At 36.3% G+C, this 18,938-nt stretch overlaps 1 protein-coding gene across 1 annotated transcript in view; it reads left to right on the top strand.

Annotated features, from left to right (window-relative positions):
- Nucleotides 1-18,531, top strand: part of CUL3 (cullin 3) — a 34,982-nt gene extending 16,451 nt beyond the window's left edge. The window contains exons 3-12 of the mRNA XM_010716437.3: nucleotides 420-565; nucleotides 3,312-3,488; nucleotides 4,321-4,491; nucleotides 5,826-5,933; nucleotides 8,610-8,734; nucleotides 9,074-9,170; nucleotides 9,981-10,115; nucleotides 14,558-14,744; nucleotides 16,602-16,747; nucleotides 17,388-18,531. Coding sequence (XP_010714739.2) covers nucleotides 431-565; nucleotides 3,312-3,488; nucleotides 4,321-4,491; nucleotides 5,826-5,933; nucleotides 8,610-8,734; nucleotides 9,074-9,170; nucleotides 9,981-10,115; nucleotides 14,558-14,744; nucleotides 16,602-16,747; nucleotides 17,388-17,519 — 1,413 coding nt within the window. The 5' untranslated portion in view covers nucleotides 420-430 and the 3' untranslated portion in view covers nucleotides 17,520-18,531. The remainder of the gene's footprint in view (nucleotides 1-419; nucleotides 566-3,311; nucleotides 3,489-4,320; nucleotides 4,492-5,825; nucleotides 5,934-8,609; nucleotides 8,735-9,073; nucleotides 9,171-9,980; nucleotides 10,116-14,557; nucleotides 14,745-16,601; nucleotides 16,748-17,387) is intronic.
- Nucleotides 18,532-18,938: the final 407 nt, after the last annotated feature.

Below are 18,938 nucleotides of genomic sequence, written 5' to 3'. Positions count from 1 at the left end.
TTTTGCTTTTAACGAGCATCTCATTAGTACTGTCTAATTTGTTTTAACATAACACTTAGCTGTGGAAGATACCTTCTTAAATATCATGAAAAGAAGTGATTTTAGTGAAGCTTAAAACACACCAGCCTTTAAAACAACTTTTGCTGGCCTGGTGATCAGCAACACAAGATTAGGTGCTATATACAGCTTGAACTAGAATAATTAAATACCACCTTCGTTTTTAATTCAATTTTCTGTGGCTGCTGTAGTCAGTATGTTCTTGGGATAAAGAAAAGGGGGCAGAAGTTTCCATCTGGTTCCTGAGCTGTTACGGGATACTTTTGTTGAGTGAGTGAACGCTTCTGCTGTTTGTTGTCTTTTGCTGTGAAATGAGTGAGTTACAGAGGGCATCATGCATAACATCTCATTCTTTTCTACAGACCTTGCTTGCATGTACAAGTTGTTTAGTCGTGTGCCAAACGGTCTGAAGACAATGTGCGAGTGCATGAGCTCGTACCTGAGAGAGCAAGGCAAAGCACTAGTTTCTGAAGAGGGAGAAGGAAAGAATCCAGTGGACTATATTCAGGTAGTTATATATTTAAAAACTTTCTTTCCTTCTTCTTTCCCGTATCTTCCAGAGTAACATGTTTTATATGAGAAACCTCTTAACGTCAACTCAGAAGGGTTAATTATTTATTAATAAACTACATTTATACTTCTATTTAAAATGTGCACATTTTTTATTTTGCAAATGTTTAGAACTCCTAAGTTGCTTGGTAAGTACAAGCTCCTAATTAGTGGGTTTTTCGTATGTACTTTTATTAAAATATTAAAAATAGTTATATAAAACCTTGGAACTTTTTGGTTTATTGTAAATTATATTTGCCTCCAGAATGAATTTTATCCTAGGAAGCTCCTTAGCATCTATTTAATGTGATTTTGTGCAACATTGGCTATTGATGTTCAAGGTGGAATTTCATCATAGCAAGATTCTAATGGTTTACAACATTCACCTCTCACTCACAGTTTAATTACTAGTTTAATTCTTGGTGTCCCTGAGAGACACAGCATTTCTGCGTATCAGTAGGTGTTTTGTTGTTCTCCATCTCACTAAGATATTGTGTAGCATTATTTACCAAGACCATAAAATGTGCTTCAGGAGTGTTGTCATCTTTTCTTTCTTCCCACTGTCTTTGAGAACGTAGCTCTAATTTCTTTCAGAGTTCATTGAAATGTTTTATAGCTGAAAATGTTTTACAGTTGGTATCAAAATGTGTATTTGTTAAATATGTTATTTTTTTACAAATGTGTAACTGCAGTCTTTTTGTCTGGTCCTTAAAAGAAGCATTTCATGTTGTGTATCTACTATCTCTGCTACTTTGTTTGAAAACAGTAAATTTACTAGAACAAGAAGCCATTTGAGAATAGAAACATTTTTGTTTGAATTGTCTGGCAGTGCTGAAGCAAAACTTCTTTCTTAATTTGGACAAGAATGTTAAAAAGAAGAGAATACTGTTTGAACTTTCTTAGGTATAAAGATTCTGGGCTGTTGTGTTTTTGTGGTGGTGAGATTTATTTAAAAAAAATAAAAAAAAAAAAATGACAAGTAATACATAAAATAAGTGTCTGAAGTAATTTTCACTTTAGAATTCTGTTTGACCCAAAGGAAGTATCTGAGCTGGGGAAAAGTTAAATATTTAATTATAAAGATGCTATCAATATATCTTGCCACAAAGTTGAGTACGTGGTGAAGCTGAAGAAGACTTACAGCCATGTTGCACGTGCTTTGGCAGAGCTCATCCACAGCCATATTAGTATTTACCCCCAACCATCTCGTGAAGATGTCCTAAGAAGGAATTGATATTTGATTACTGCTAAACTTCTAAAAATTTTTATCCTCCCATTAATGTGATGGACGAAAGAAAAATGAATAAAGAAACCACCTTACTTATTTCAGTCATGCTAATCTGAAACTTTCAAGAACATAAATACCGGTAAGAAGATAGACAAGGAAGATATTATACTACCAAGAAAAAAAGTCTTCATAGTTCAGCACTGCTTCTGCAGCATGACATTGCCAAACCCTCTGCATCATCGGTGACATGATTGCAAAAGCATTGCCAGGGGATTAAATTTAAAACTCCTTAAAATAATGGAAAGGATGTTGAGATGCTGTTGTGATTCAAGGTCTAACAGTTCCTCCTGTTCAACACCAGGCTGTTCAGATGGTGTACTCCTGGAGAGGAGACATAAGTAACCGTGGTTGGCAGAGAGAGAGAGTGGGATTTACTTTGAATTTAAAATTTCTAATATGCATTAATTAGACAGTCTAAAGACCATTCCTTTAAGTGAGATGGTGAGTTCCTAAGAAACATTACTACTTCCTTGAGTTCTTGAATGGCTTCTTTAAGTAACCACAAATAAATAAATTCTTCAGCGATGTAGGACTTTAGGATCATTTAACCTGAATGGATTGTATGGACAGTAGTTGTCAACTTTTTGCATGAAATTCTTTTTCCCCACCACCCTGAATATGTTACTTATGTCTAAATCCCACATGTATCATATATGTTTAGCAAGGTGCTTATGTGATTTTTATGATGCTTCCCCCTTTTACACTCAGTTGTTTTAGCTTTAAGTATAGATGGTGCAACCCCTAAAAATGATGGTAAAAATTTGATAGTTTAGCTAAAAGAAATGGTTTGTTTCAGGTCTGTGAACTTCATGCTGCCATTGTGAACTTCAAACTGTGGTAATTGGAGGGCAGTTACTTGTATGTAGCTTTCATATATTCACAGAGACTTGTACAGATTAATAAGAAACACACAGCTAAATAGCGCCAAACATCCCTGGCTTTAATCTGCAGGGGAAAAAAAATAAGACCTGTCCTCTTGTTGCAGTGTATTTTCTCCTTAAACTTGTTTAGTGGCTCTGTGGCTGCAGTTAATGGGTGCTTAGCCTGATCTCTCTGATATCCTGTACTTAGGAAGGGAAGTGATTTTGACAACTTAATTTTACGTAGATAAGGCTTAATTCCAAAAATACCTTCTTTAAGTTGTTGATTTAAAATAAAGTAAATCAGCCTGTTCAACAAGAGTGATTAAAATACTTAATCTGTCAGTAGCCTATTACAGCAAGAGATTTAGGGCAGCTGTAGACGTTTACAAACAGAAATGAAATTTCCCATGCTTTCTAACAGTGAAGAACATAGAGAGCATTGCAGAGCCTCTGCTTGTAGATCTGATCTACTCTACAACTTCATCTATTACTGCTGTTTTTACAACTTAAAATTTCAAATCAGTAAAAATGTTTTTTGTTGTTTTTTTTTGTAGGGTTTACTGGATTTGAAGAGTAGGTTTGACCGCTTTCTTCAAGAATCTTTCAATAATGACCGACTCTTCAAACAGACTATTGCGGGTGACTTTGAATATTTCCTCAACCTCAACTCTAGGTCTCCAGAGTACCTCTCATTATTTATTGATGATAAGCTGAAAAAAGGAGTCAAGGGAGTAAGTATAAATAAAAGATCCTACTATTTTCTGTGCAATCTTGGATCAAATTAAACTAAGGTAATTTCTGAGAATGGTTTTTATATTAAGGTAAATGGCACTGCTGCCTTTTTCAAACAAAGGAAAAGGCTATAAGACACATCTAAGCCCATAACACTTTAGGGCTAAACTTATATAAGGCACACAAGGATATCTCAGAATGTGTAGCTTGACATCCATCTCACTCCCTTAGATTGTGTTAAATTCTGCGGATCTGTTTCCTGGAAACCTGTTCAGTTCCTTAAGTATATTTATAGTTCAGTAGTTATTACCAATACCTAATGATTCTCTTGCAAAGTAACTCACTTGGTTAGCCAATCAAATAATCAATTCTATTTATTTATAAAAATAAGTAATCATTTTATTTGTTGTGGCATTAGACAGGCTTTGCAAAGTCAATCTCAAAATGTGAAAATCTTCATTCTAAGCTGACTTTCCATATTATTAGTTGCTGATGGTGGTTAATAGTTGTGCTTCTTTTTTAATTCTTTTTTAATGCTTCAAAATGTATGGTCATCAGGAAAGTTTCACTGTTTTATCAGGAGTTTTAACCATTCATTGCTCCCGTCTCCCTCATGGTTGCTTCTTCATACATTTTTTTATTATTTTCTCCCTTTTACTGGGTTTGTGCACTGTTCTTTTGGCTCAGTTGTTCATATGTTACACCAATTTTGTTATGTTCCTTCTAGGCTATTCTTACACCATAATACTTGGTGTGAATTGCTTAAAGTATGTAGGCTGTATATGACATCCATCCTGGAAGACTAAAACCAGTATATTATTTCTTCTGCAGCTAACAGAGCAAGAAGTAGAAACTATCTTGGATAAAGCAATGGTTTTATTTAGGTTTATGCAAGAGAAAGATGTTTTTGAGCGGTATTATAAGCAGCACTTGGCAAGAAGACTTCTTACAAACAAGAGTGTTTCAGATGACTCTGAGAAAAACATGATATCTAAATTAAAGGTAAGACAATATTTGTATACTTTTTACTTCATTTATTTCATAAATATGATTTCTTTGGCCTTATGTAAGGGTTATATATGTAAGCTGCACCTTGCCATTAAATACAGATTTGATTTTTAAAGCCCTAACAGAAAATATGAAGTGTTATTCTGAAACGTTATGTAGAAGTAAAAAGAAGGAAATGCTGGAAAACATCTGGAAATGGTGTAAATTCACAGTGGGTATTTGATGATATTCATTTTTGTTAAATTGTACTACATCCTTCTTCAGATCAGCAGTAATGTTCAATTCCTTTTTGATGTCGTTCGAGATTAATTGAAAAAAGGTCTTCATACCAGTGTTTGGAAACATTTTGCTTACTTCTCTTGGTTCAGTTTATTCTGGTTGCAAGAGTGACCAAGAGACTGAGAAGGTAAAACCTAAAGATTAGCAATCCTTGAAGCAGCTCCTAATGCAGCTTCTTCCCCTGTGGTATGCTAAGTGTCTAGGGGATTTTTGAATCTGGCTGATTTGGTTGTAAAAATCAAACTTCCCTGATTCTCAGTTTTTGACCTTCATATTCCCAACCATGAATGAATGAAATCTGTTTGTATCAGATTTCTCCAGATTATCAATATTAATTAATTCCCTGTTACCTTTCCACTTCTTCCCACCTGGTGCAGATAGAACACACAGGGCATACTTCTTTAGCAAGATGAGTCAATGGATTGAGCCTGTCCTCTTTTCTCATGGATTTCCCCAGAGATGGGAATAGTGTAGATAACATGCTGGCCTTTACCATGTATGTGAAGCTGTGCTTTCGAAGTATACAGAAAGTCCTGACTGTCCAGTGTAAATGCCTATATTTGCCCATATGTCTATATATGTCACAGATTGAAGAAAGATCTGATGATCTTACTTTGTAGTCTGCAGTAACCCTTGAAATCATGTATACTTAAAAGATAAAAATCTTTGTGCATCAAAAACTATTATTTTCTCATCATCATGTTACAAAACAGGTTAGTTCATATGCATTGGTCTATTAAGCTTTCACCAATGTTTTAGGTGAGATAGAAATACAGGAATTATGTCAAAAAAAATAGTGTAATGGGTGAAAAGGGAGGGAAAGTTTCAATTTGTGCAGGCTTAGATATGAAAAATGAAAGTTATTTTGGGGTGTTTTTTTTAAAGTTCTGAAAGTAATGGAAGTAAGAGTCCAAGTAACCACATGTATGGAAATAGCATTTTTATGAGACATAAACTCTAGCTGGGTTATGAGACATAAGCTCTAGTTGGGTTCATGTATCAGATCTCTTTCATGGCCCTGGCACAGTGAGTGATGTTGTGTGTTTCAGACTGAATGTGGATGTCAGTTCACATCTAAACTGGAAGGAATGTTCAGGGACATGAGCATCTCAAACACGACGATGGATGAGTTCAGGCAACATCTGCAGTCGACTGGGGTAAGAGCACAGCTCCTGTGTGCTTCTCCTTTTACTTCAGCGCAAAGCACAAACCTTTATCCAGGCGCGTCGGTTTTCTTGTTAGCGTTCTCATGTGAGAAGAAGGATTTGGTTAGCATCCTCAAATTAAATTTCTTATACTGTTTCTCATCTCGTAAACTCTGTTAGTATTTCCCGAAATAGAAAAGTCATTTCAAAGGCTGATTTACAGCCCAAACAGTACCAATTTCGCTGCGTAGTATCCCGTTCCAGCTCCATTGCGCCTCCGTTGCTGCGCGGTCCTTCCTCCGCCGGCCACTTTCCTCTTGGCCGCCAGGGGGCGCGCTGCGGCCGCCTTCCCGCCTGCTGGCTGGGGGCGCGTGCGGGCTCGTTGGTGCCTGACCGCAGCGGGGCGGTTTCAGCAGAGGTTGTGGAGGCACACGTGGGCAGATACAGGTGTCTGTTGGCGGGCATCTTTACTGCAGCTTTTGTTCTTTAGAATCGAATGGTGTTTTCCTTCCAGAATGGTTAAAACACAAATGTCAAGAAAAATTTTTAGAGCACTCCCACTTTTTTTTTTTGTGAGATGTCTACATAGGATTCGTTTATGTTAAAGACAACCCGACAGTTTTACTTGAAGTTAATGTATGATATCTGTATTTCCATCTTAACTATGTACAGCTAATAAGGTAAAGTTCAACTGTCAACAGCTGTTCTGCTAGGTGTCATGTGAGACTGTCTTATTCTTGGCAAAGGACCAGCAGTTTGCCCAAGGGCTGCCTTTTGTTCAGCCTCATTGCCTTTTAATGACACTTTTGGAATATTTGTTTATGATGGAAGCAAAGATGTTTCTGTTGGTGTTCGTAATATTTGAGATTAAATAAATCTATTGTTTTCTTTGTTTTTAAGTATTGCTGATAACATCCAGGTGTTTTTGCATTCTGTAGGAAATAGTCAATTCTACTCCTTTTTAAACAATTTATATACCTCAAATATGTGCAGTGCCATCTAGATGAATCAGAAATCTACTCGATTCTAAATAATCTGACCTGCAAAGTCTCCTGCTGGTTCCTGTATCCCAAGATATGGGTAGTGACAAGGTCTATTTAAATAATGATTGGTTTGATATCATTAAGGGGAAAGCTAAGCACAAGGGAAAGACTAGGATAACATTACTTATAATTCTACAGCTACAATTCCAAAACTTTATATTGTTAAGAGTTTTTTTTTAAAGACTAGATCACTTTAAGGCACTTTGCATTTGTTCATACCATTTTTGCAATGAAGAGATGGAAAGTGAAGGGCTTACAGAACTTTTCTGGGTCTGCTGTGTATAATGTATGATATGCGACATTCTAAATTTATACTGTGTTCTAATCTGAGACCAAAAACCTCAGGGAAAGGTTGCCACTTTAACTAGAATGATTTCAGTTCCTGATAAAGACACTTTCTTTATCTTCCTGTCTATGTTGATCGCCTTTCCCTATACTCTGTCTAGAGTGAAAATTGTTTGAAGCTTCTCTGTAGGTAATTTATAGATTAGTTTTCTGCATCTAAATGGCAATTTTAATTATCTTGTGAGCCTTATAGCATTGATAATACAGAATTGGAAGCAAGGCAGTAACGGTGACTACAGAACAAGCTCCATACTGGTCTTTGCATGCTTTTCCAAACTGTCGTGCTTTAGCCTTAACTAAATTCATTTTGAGAGGATATTTCTCTCTGAGTAGCTTGCATTAATCTAGTTTTTTCAGAAGTTTCCTAGGCACAAGCTTGGTAATGCATAAAAGCATTTGACACACATACAGTACAAAATTTACTATAGTACAAGCGAATGCTGCTCTGTTATTTAGTACTGAAAGTTTCTGAAATCATGGGATATTTCTTGACAGTCTAAAATATAGTGTGCTCTATTTGTATTTAACAATTTATAACCATTTGGGTATGTTATACTTTGTTTTTCTTGTCCATAATTTGTGTTCTTTGAAGGTACTAGCTAACACCTACCAGAGCTGAAAATGTTCAGCTTTAAGTTTAATAAAGTGAGTTGAGATACCAGTAAGGATAATGCCACATGATAAGCTAGAAGTTTATCTCCTACTAATAGAAGCATTTTGTGGATCCATGCTTAACCTGTACAATGTTTTCTAAGCAGTGCTGAGTATTTATTGGTAATGGCTGTTTTCAGAGAAAGTACATATGTGCTGTGTGTGAAAGTAACTGTTCACGTAACAGCATGGAGGCAAATAGTAGGAGGAGTTTGCTGTTAATAACATCAGATAATTTGGTATTTTTATTTGCTTCCAGAGGTTAAACTTACAAACAGTTACTTAGAAATTTGTGTCTTTAGCAACCTGGCTTTACTGTATGTAGTCAAAAGGGGAAAGCCCTTTAGAAAGAACTGTTCTACATATTATGAATTTCATTTGTGATCACAGGTATTTCATTCTTGGTTAGCACTTTAATAAAAGTCTGTATGCTCTTAAATGCCCCAGGGGAATGCCGTGGAGGTTTCTGGTATATCATCTAACAGTCTGATGGTGATGAGTTCATTTGTTCAGTGTTGGTAAAACAATGTTTATAGATGTATATTCTATCTTTTCTATAATTGTGCAAGTTCTATACTTTCTACATGATAGAAAAAAACAGTGAAGCATGATCTTCTTTTTTACAGTGAATGTTTTCTTCCAATTGTAGGTCTCATTAGGTGGTGTTGATCTTACAGTGCGGGTCCTCACAACAGGTTACTGGCCTACCCAGTCAGCCACACCAAAGTGCAACATCCCTCCAGCTCCCCGACATGCTTTTGAAATATTTAGAAGGTATGTATTAAAGCAGACTTTGAGGTAGAGGTTTTAAGAGCAAACTTTCTAAACTTAACTTACAGGTACGTTTTGCCATTAAAACAAAAGGCATGTCATCCTACCACTCTTTTTCAGTTGATGCAAAAATTGAGAATGCAGTATTTGCATTTTTAGACTTGAAGCTTTGGGAGTTCTTAATATGAATTCTAATGCAATGCTTTGAAAAAGGAGGAGGAGTTAGAAATTTCCTTAATTGCAATGGAAAGTGCACACAATTACTAAACTTCTACTAAGCAGTTTCCACTTAATACATAATTTACGTGTTGTATGTAAGTTTTCGATTCATTTATATTACAGATTTTATTTAGCCAAACACAGTGGACGACAGCTGACGCTCCAGCATCACATGGGTTCTGCAGATCTCAATGCCACTTTCTATGGGCCAGTTAAAAAGGTAAAGTATGAAGGTTATGAGACTGTTGCATTTTAACATTTAGAATAAAGCCTAAGCAAATGCACAGTTGTATTAACTTCATAATTTTATAAAATAAGCTTGCCCGTTGATAATATTAGCAAAGAGTGCCTTTCATCCCTTTTATATTTTTCCTTTGTAAATGTTTGAAAACGTTTTCTTCTTCTAAATCTGATTTTAATGTGTCACAAATCATCCCTTTTTTAGTTCCTCACAAAAAAGTAGTAATTTGGATCTTGAAGGAAATTTAGTGTTCTGTGGGTTTTTTGACTGAAATAGTCAAAAGTAAAATAAAATTTATCTTTAGACTAATTTTTGTTAGTGTGAAAACATACTTTTAAGCCAAGTCTACTTTGCTTTTCATATGCACAGTGCTAGCAATGTAGACATGTTTTCAAATGTGTATAATACTTAGTATTTATATACACAAGAAAAATCTGAAAGCTACTCAGGTGGTGAAGCGGGTGCCCATAGAGGCTCTGGAGTTTGTTTTTGGAAATGCTCAGTATTTGACTGGATGGAGTCTCGAGTGTCCTGTTCTGTATGGGCTGGCTGTGAGCAGTGGCTGGACCATGCAACATACCAAAGTGCCTCCAACGTAAAAAAAAATATACTGTGATTGTAAGATCACCTACTGGAGAGAAATTCTGGTTATGCCAGCCGGCATATGCCATTCCATCACATCTATAGACTGAGCTCCAAGATAACTTTCATCACATAACTTCCGTCTTACTGAGAAAATATTTTGGAGTGAGGAATGAACTGATAGTAGTTTTGTTATTTTTAAAATAGGAAGATGGCTCAGAGGTTGGCGTGGGAGGTGCCCAAGTAACTGGCTCAAATACACGGAAGCACATATTGCAAGTGTCCACTTTCCAGATGACGATATTAATGCTCTTCAACAACAGAGAAAAATACACCTTTGAGGTATGAATTGTTGTTTTTTCTTACCTGTCTTTCAGATAACTTTTTTAGGCTTTCTTGTTCTATTAACTAAGTATTTAAAGAGCACAAATACGACACTTCTCATTCCACTGGAGTATGGATCAGGCTGATAAACGCAGGAACAGATCAGCACCACTGCTTTATCTGTTTCTAGATAGAAACAGTTCGAGAATAGGATGTCATTTGGGAATGGAAGTTTTTAGGACAGTTGAAGAGGGTTGTTGAGTATGGTTATTCCTTGGCTGTAGAGCAATAGAAAGGTTGAAGCTGGAATGCAGCAGGTGGCTCTGCTTGCTCATTTTCTTTGAGGAACTGAATCTATAGGCCCAGGGATTTTTGTGTCGTTGCTTTTTAAGCAGTTAAAGTGTTTAAACTGACAGTCTGGAGTGAGCTGTAGGATTAATCAAAGAATCGTGCATCCCTTCTCTGGCCTGGTGAACCAGAAAGGACAATAAAGAAGTTCCAAAGAGATTCCTAATATAGAGATTGGAGGGAATGTTGAAGCTCGTAAAAGGTGGTGGAGAATGCTTTGGGAGTGGCATTCTTCTAGCCTGCTATTATGAGGATGTTTATTTGAAATAGTTGGGATTGAGGAAAGGCAGAGTTTGATTAGAGTCTCTTAAATACTATTTATAGTTTGCAAAAGAGCATTTGGGAGCTCAGAAAGTCCTGAGTTTTGTGCAGTGCACTGCAGGAGCATTACAGCTTTGAGTACTTCCTCAGCAGAGAACTTAAAAAGAAAGGAGAACTTAACAGCTTGGTTTTCCTAATTGAAATTGGGCTGATAGCTACATTATTTTATAAATTTATTGTTTTGGGTTTTTTTATGAATAATAGAGCCTCATTTATATATGAATAAACAATACTTGGTACTGACAAATACGACTGTGATATGTACACTAAATTATAGTTAATTTTACTAAGACTGGATGATAGAGAACTATCTGCAAGTGTTTAGGTTGTATATGTTTGTTTTCTCATGTTTAGGAGTTTTTAAGCTGTTCTTTGTGTCAGCCTTTAACTAAAACATTAAGAAGGCATACTTTGTTTGGCTTCTTTGGTGAAGTATGTGGGAGTTGTCTTTCAGCAGAAAAGCTCGTGAAAATGTAAGAGTAGATTGAATTTTGTCTGTCTTCACTGACTGTTGAATACCACGATTTATTACCAAGTGCTGGCATATGCTGCTGTTCTCTCCTATGAAGTTGGTGCTTTTACTGCAACATAGCCTGAGAGCTGGCCTGCAGTGTGCTTGAGTAAGCGTAAAAGCAAAGTGTTTCTGCAGCTCCACAGCTGGACAGATTAATTTTAAGTTGCTTTTGTAGTTGGATAGCCTTTGCTATTTACCTTTTTCTTTGTTTTCTTTGTATTCAGTGAGATTTCCAGATTAACTGGAAACTTGGTAAGATTGTGAACAGCTGTTAAACTGTGTGATTGAGAGAAAAATAAGATGATGATGATGCAAGAATAACGTATAAGGTTCTACAGAAATGTAAAGAATCATAACATAGCAAGATTCCAAAATTTATGAAGTTAATGTATTTCTGTATGTCAAGGATTTGTTTACATCAACAAATGAACAAGTAGCCATGTAGGTCTAGCTTAATGTTACTTGCTTCTAAGAGGAATGACGTTTGTGCAAACCCTCAGAGTTTGTTCCATTTTTATTCAATTCAGTTTCTTGTAATGGAATTTCATGTAATGCTCAGCTTTTTGGTTTTTTTTTTGGTTGCTTTTTTTTGTTTTTTGTTTTTTTTTTTGCTGAAGTTTACAAAGCTGCTCAGTGTTTTGAAGGGTGAAATGTACATCTTTAATGATAATGCTGGGAATGAAGGGAAAATAGTTCTTATTATATCCCTCGGTTTCATAAACAACAAATACAGGTGTTGCTGTAGTAGAAGTAAAACTAGTGATTATTTTAACAAAGAAGTGACACTGGAACTTAAAAACTGGCATGCCTTTGTTCTCTTTTGCTCATTTCTGCTTTTGAAGAATTGCAGGTTGAAGTCTGTATGAATAAAAATCCTTTTAGTCTTTTTGTCATTTCAACAACATGACTTTTTTTCCTTCTCATTTCCTTGTGGTTTTTTCCCAATAATAACCAGTTTTCATGTGTAGAATTGGACAAAGGCCATGCCTAGAATAATATCCTTTGTAGGTTTCAGATGGAGCTCATTTAGTAATGTTTTTAGAGCTGAAATTATGTAATAGGTACTGCTTTTGTGCACGGCTCTGTTATCTCCTTCAAAATAATGCATTTTTGGAAATGAGGGGAAAAGTTGTAGAGCCACTAAGATGATTAGGGGGCTGGAGCACCTCTCCTATGAAGAAAGGTTGAGGGAACTGGGCTTGTTTAGCTTGGAGAAGAGAAGGCTCTGGGGAGACCTCACTGTGGCCTTCCAGTACTTGAAGGGAGCACGTAAACAGGAGGAGGAACAGCTGTTTATGAGGGTGGATAGTGATAGGACAAGGGGGATTAGTTTTAAATTAAGACAGGGGAGATTAAGGTTGGATATTAGGAGGAAGTTTTTCACACACACAGTGGTGATGCACTGGAACAGGCTGCCCAAGGAGGCTGTGGATGCCCCATCCCTGCAGGCATTCAAGGCCAGGCTGGATGTGGCTCTGGGCAGCCTGGTCTGCTGGTTGGCAACCCTGCACATAGCAGGGGGGTTGAAACTGGATGATCATTGTGGTACTTTTCAACCCAGGCCATTCTGTGATTTTCCTCTGTCATACATCAGTTGTATAAACACATCTAGAAAAATGGTATGTCACAGACTGAGGGGAAGGGAGAGCAAAGGACCATCTGTTATTCCCATTCATATTCATAGCTACATTTTTTTGTCCAACTTGAACTATTTGCCTTCTTCTGAGGGAGCATATTGCAGTACAGTTCTTCGTGTGCTTCTGATTTTTAAGCTTGCTTATGATTTCTGAAATGTTTTGCACATGTTAATGGCTCAATTGTAAAGCTACAGCATGGAAAAAAAAAAAAACTTTGTTTTGTTTTCATCAAGAGCAAAGAACACTTTTACTTGTGACAGCAATTTAATTATGAAAGGATAGCTTTTAGTTGTAGGTTTCCAAACATTAATTTCTGATGAACATGTTAGAGGCATTATGTGAAGTGTAAGCTGGATTTGGTTTATAGCCTCTACGTTTACCCAGGTTGTAAGTGCTATCTTCATTTGCTTGGTTTAATTTATGCTGATTGATCCATTTCAGTAAGAATTTTTGGTGTGACCATCTGAAGGATTGCATCTTTGATTTCTTATTTTCTTTAATACTGCTTTGTGCTGAATCTGGAAAACAAGTCGTTTTAAGTAAAGCAACAGATGAAGAAATAATTTGAGTTGCTTGTGAAAAAGACATGTTGATGTCAGCAATTAATTTAACTGTGGGTACACATCACTTCAAATACTGTGAATATTTCTGAATGTACTCTTCTAAGAATACTCTTAAGAATACTTAATATTTTCCAATCACCCACAGGCAGTAAATATCAAAAATAGCGAGAGTTGGTCATGGTAGACTTCTGGAATTTCTAGCTCATTCAAAGTAATTTGAAATGATGTGCAAAAATACAGTTTGACATCAAATAAAGTTAACATTACGCGTGGAATATTGGGTACATAGTTGCAAAATAAAGGCATGTTATCTGTCTGAGCTTTGCTGAGATCTGGTTGTGAGATGCTGAATGGGAAATGCATTGCAGTTAATGACAGTTTTGGCAGCCAGTATATGAAAAATATTACCTGTTTTCAGTGGTGTATGACCACAGGAGGATTATTTTGATCATTACCATAAAATTTGAGTGCACAGAAGAAATAAACATGTAATAGAACTCGGTTGTACTCTGAAGTTTGGCTTTCTGACCACTGTTCAAAGAACTGAAGTTCTGTACAAGTCTTAGCCTCTTAAGCACGGGGAGATGCTGCAGTTGTTTTTAGTCAGGAGGTCGTCAGTTTGACTTGTGTGCCATGGAAATTTTGGTGGACAACAGAAGAGCTGGATATTGCTCGTGGATCAGGTGATGGGGAAGCTGGTGAAGTGACAGTTCTTGTACCAATTACATGTCCGATGGGTATTTTTCTGTCTGGTAGTTCAGTGTTCAACTGCTGGGTGTCCCTTAAGAGTCTGTATGGGAATGTGAACTGGAGATGTTTGCAGTTTCTAAAAGTCTAATAATGAACTTCTAACAAATGTGAGCTCGTTGACTGAGTTAAATTTGAAGAAGCAGTAGCTGGCCTTCCCCTAAAGCATATGAAGACATCGTTCTGCATCCAGTATACTTTGCTTACTAACTAGTGATTACTGCTTCATAGGCTGAAGGATGGATGTTTTAAGCAGTCACTGCTGGTGTCTGCAAAATGTGATACTTAATTCTGCACTAGCTGTAAACTGATGAGGATATTTTTCTTCAGGAAATTCAACAAGAAACTGATATCCCTGAAAGAGAACTGGTCAGAGCCCTACAGTCCCTTGCGTGTGGCAAACCAACACAGCGTGTTCTCACAAAAGAGCCCAAATCGAAAGAAATAGAAAATGGACATATATTTACAGTGAATGATCAGTTCACATCTAAACTACACAGAGTGAAGATTCAGACAGGTAAGTGGCTTTTTATGTTATGTTGTCTTTAAAGTGTTTTGTCTTGGAATATTATTTTGATGTCCATACGAGCAGAAGGAGACAAGTCATATTTCTTTGTTGTTAATGATTGTGGAGCCAGGAGTTGGACTCAATCCTTATATGTCTTCTCCAACTTGAGGTATTCTGTGATTTGATAAATCTATGATTCTACTTGCATCAAAACAAGAATTAAAAATGGAAGTATGGAAGTGATAGTTAATAAGCCTTCTGCTTTTCTAAGTGTGTACTTCTGTCTTAAAAGGAAATGTTAAAAGAGAATTTGAATAATAAAATTAAAAATATCAGGCTACTGACTGATAAATTAAAAAAGAAGATAGCTTCAGGTGTGTAAGTTGTTGTACTGCTGTGAAATGGAGTAAAATCTTTATCACATGATATAGCAGAGTTTATTTCCACACAGCAGTTAGCTGCATTGTCTTTGGGCTGTGATTTGAGTGGAGTTAACAAACGAGAGCAACTGATTGGCGTGACACAACTTCATCAGCTCAGTGAAGAGCTGGTTTATGTTACATATAAGTCATATTGATATCTTTAGTTCAGAAAGCTCTCTGGAAATATTTTCTGACTTGTAGTATTGCTGTAGATGCTCTTCCAAGTGTTTTGCAAAATAACTTTGTAATTGTAGTACATCAAAGATTTTCTGACTTTAGGGATCTTGGTATGTAAAATACAAACCATTATTGGCATTTTAGTTGTCGTTTCATGCAATGCTGGAAATTCACATGCTGTTTGTTGTGCATAATACAGCTTTGGGTTTCTGTTTAGCCTGCTATGTCCTGAGATGTAGGTGTGTAAATCCAGGGCTGCATACTTGTTATTACACTGCCTGTATTCTGCTGCTGAAGCAATAGCTGGGCTGTCTTCATATGCACGCACAGTGCTGTGCTCTCAGCATGCTCACCACGTGGAGAATTTCTCTGGTGAGCAAGAGTGCAGCAACCAAATGAAGGGACCAGATCTCTTGATCAGGGCCCAAGAGCGTCACTGGCAGAATTGAACAGGAGTCTGTGACAACTGTTGGAATTTTGGTGTGGTTCTGCTTTATTGTTTCACAGATTTCTGGGATAGGGGAATATGGTTTGGAGTTCAAGACGGTTTAAGAGTGAATTTGATACTTCTGGTTTTGTTTCTCCTACAAAGATGACTTTTAACGTATATCTCTTTAAAACCAATAAATACTTGGGGCTTTTGAGTGAAGTATGGGAGGGAGGCAGGTAGTGGGAGCAGTGTGGGAAGAGGGATTGTTTATGATGATACTGGGGTGAAAAGGTGAGAAAAGGGCAGGAACAAAGCATGAATAAAAGAGAGCAGAATACAAGGGTGAAACGGCTGAGATGAAGAGGATAAAGAAGATTGGACTGTTTCATCTGACTGAGGAACTTCTTAAGTATTTAACTAGTTTATGAAGAAAGCTTTGAATCATTTGTCTGTTTTAATTAATAAATTTCATTAGTTGAAAGAGAAAAATATTTAATGGGAGCATAGGGGTGGTTGTGCCTGTAAGCAGGTCTGAGTACTGCTCAAATTTTAACATTGCAATAATTGAATAACAGATTGCTACCTTGTCAGTTGCTATCAGAATATGCCAGAAAATGTTAATATGTTCTTATGGCTCCTTTTCATAAAAAAAAAAAAAGTTTGAGGGTATGAAAAGTATATATCTATGACTTTAATAAAAAAAAGTTTGAGGGTATGAAAACTTGGGAAAGTATTATTTGATTTCTGAATGAAATAAATAGCAAAGCTAAAGCTTGCACAGCATTAAAATTAACTTTGCTAAGATACTTTGTTTCTCTTTTTTTTTTTTCCTTTTAGTTGCTGCCAAACAAGGAGAATCTGATCCAGAAAGGAAAGAAACAAGGCAGAAAGTAGACGATGACAGAAAACATGAGATAGAAGCTGCTATAGTTCGGATAATGAAATCTAGAAAGAAGATGCAACACAATGTGCTAGTAGCAGAGGTATATTTGTACATAGTTTTAACATGGACTTGGAAATTGCTTTTGTTTTTCCATTTAATTCATGTAAATTACATAAGTCTAACATGGTTCTGGAGGGCTTTTGACAGATTGCAATTAATCCATCCTGTTTTTCCCACATATCTAAAGACACCTAAATCCATACCCTTTAGTTTAGAATGTACTCACATGTACCTGATTTTCCTTCCTCCCTTTACTGCTATTAAAATGTCATCATATTCCTTAAGTACCAATTGGCAATGAAAACCATTGTGCTTAGCATGAATTATTTTATGCTTTTGTCTTGTTACTGACTGTGGGGTCCAGGATCAAAAGTTTCAAACTCTGAAGAGAAAGTGAGAGTGCTCATTGAGTTCTGACACCTTTGCAAATGGGATGTGCTTTCCACTCTTGCACTCTTCTGTGGTTGTGAAATTGAGTGTCTCCAGGTTTACCATTCCTCTCAAAATTGAGCAGGCAGCCGGAGGGAAAAAATGATGGAGTAGTGAAGATTGATTGTTGTTTCATGGTTGTAGCCAGCCCTGCCTATGTACAACTTTCTGATTATTTTGATCAGTTAAGATACTTAATGATCTTGCTTGACCTGTAATTTTATGTTATTGTTTCTAATGTTATGTTTTAGGTAACTCAGCAGCTGAAGGCCCGATTCTTACCAAGTCCAGTTGTTATTAAAAAACGTATTGAAGGACTTATTGAGAGAGAATATTTGGCACGAACACCTGAGGATCGCAAAGTATACACTTACGTAGCATAAAATGCGTTCAGAAAATTTGATTTACTCTTGGACTGTACTCTTCGCATGAACTGGGAAGTTCTTTTAAATCATTAATATTAAGACGACCATCTCTTCTATTAAATTACAATACATGTTCTAGACCATTCAGATCAAGCCTTTTACTCCTTTTGAGAGTTTTCAACATGAATTGATTGAGCTTCAGGCTTTTCAACGTTATCCCTGTAGAGATCATCCTTACAATTCTTTGGGAAAATGTGAATGTGCCGCGTTTGTTTTCAATACTGTATGAAAACAGAAAAATAAAAACAAATTTAGAAAATACAGCTCATTAAAAAAATAAAATTGTTGGAATTTCATTTCCCCAGATCTTCAGTGTTGATGTAAACGTGTTTCTGTAGTGTTGCTTAGCACTTCGCGCATTGTATAAGTTGGGTTAAAAGAACAACCACAACTGGTAAGACAGAATTCCCAGTTATATTGCTCTGCTTCAAATGTTTCTTTAACTAGCCATGTTTAATTTAAATATTTGGTAACCTTTTGAAGACCCAAGAATACAACTTGAGCATGTTTCACTCTTCCAGCTGCACTCATTGTTTGAACAACATGAATCAGCAACTACTGGGGGCTCAGAAAAGACCATAATAATTTTGACTTTCCCTTCTGTAATTTGAGTTCTTCTAAATTATACTCTAGATTTGTTCTGGTTTCTTCATAGGAAAAAGGAAAAGATATTAGTGTGTATAAACTGTATAATAATTTTTGCTGTTGTACTCACTGCTGATGGTGGATTGTACAGGGCGATGTTTTTATTTCACTAAATGTAGACAAAATTTTAAAATAAATGGATCTAGTGTACACAATTCAAGTGTGTTAGAGTACAGGGATGGCAATATTTGAAACTAAATACTGTCCTCTGGGGAAGCGTACTGGGATTATATTTTGTCAGTTAATACTGTAGATGGATCTGTAGCCACAGAGTTTCCCATCATAAGTACGTATTTCAGGAGATTAAAGTGAAGCCAGTGTGCACTATTTGCTTTTAAAAATGCATTTTAATCATGCAATAAAAAAAATGTTACTATAATGAAACTTTCAGTTCTTAAACCAAAGCTTTTATCCTTTTTGTCAGCATGCTGCAAAAACAGATTTAAAATTGCAGTTCAGTGGCACTATTATTCTCATAGAATTTGTTTGAAGCGTGCATTGTACTGCAGAGTTTTTATTAAACTGTTTTTCTGACATTGCAATGCATATTGCATACTACACAGTTTTTCTGCTGTAAGTATTTGTTTTAATTTGATGCTGCTTTTGTTTTGGTTCACGTTGTTTTCATCCATAGATACTGAAACATCTGGGATGGACTTCCCAAAATGTGGAGCTGGAGGAAGCAAAAAGGAAGCTGGTTGTAGAGCACTGCGGTACTGCCAGACTATTTCT

Source organism: Meleagris gallopavo, chromosome 11 (genome assembly GCF_000146605.3).
Source record: "Meleagris gallopavo isolate NT-WF06-2002-E0010 breed Aviagen turkey brand Nicholas breeding stock chromosome 11, Turkey_5.1, whole genome shotgun sequence".
In the NCBI taxonomy this organism is placed as follows: Eukaryota; Metazoa; Chordata; class Aves; order Galliformes; family Phasianidae; genus Meleagris; species Meleagris gallopavo.
This window is presented reverse-complemented; position numbering and strand designations above follow the sequence as displayed.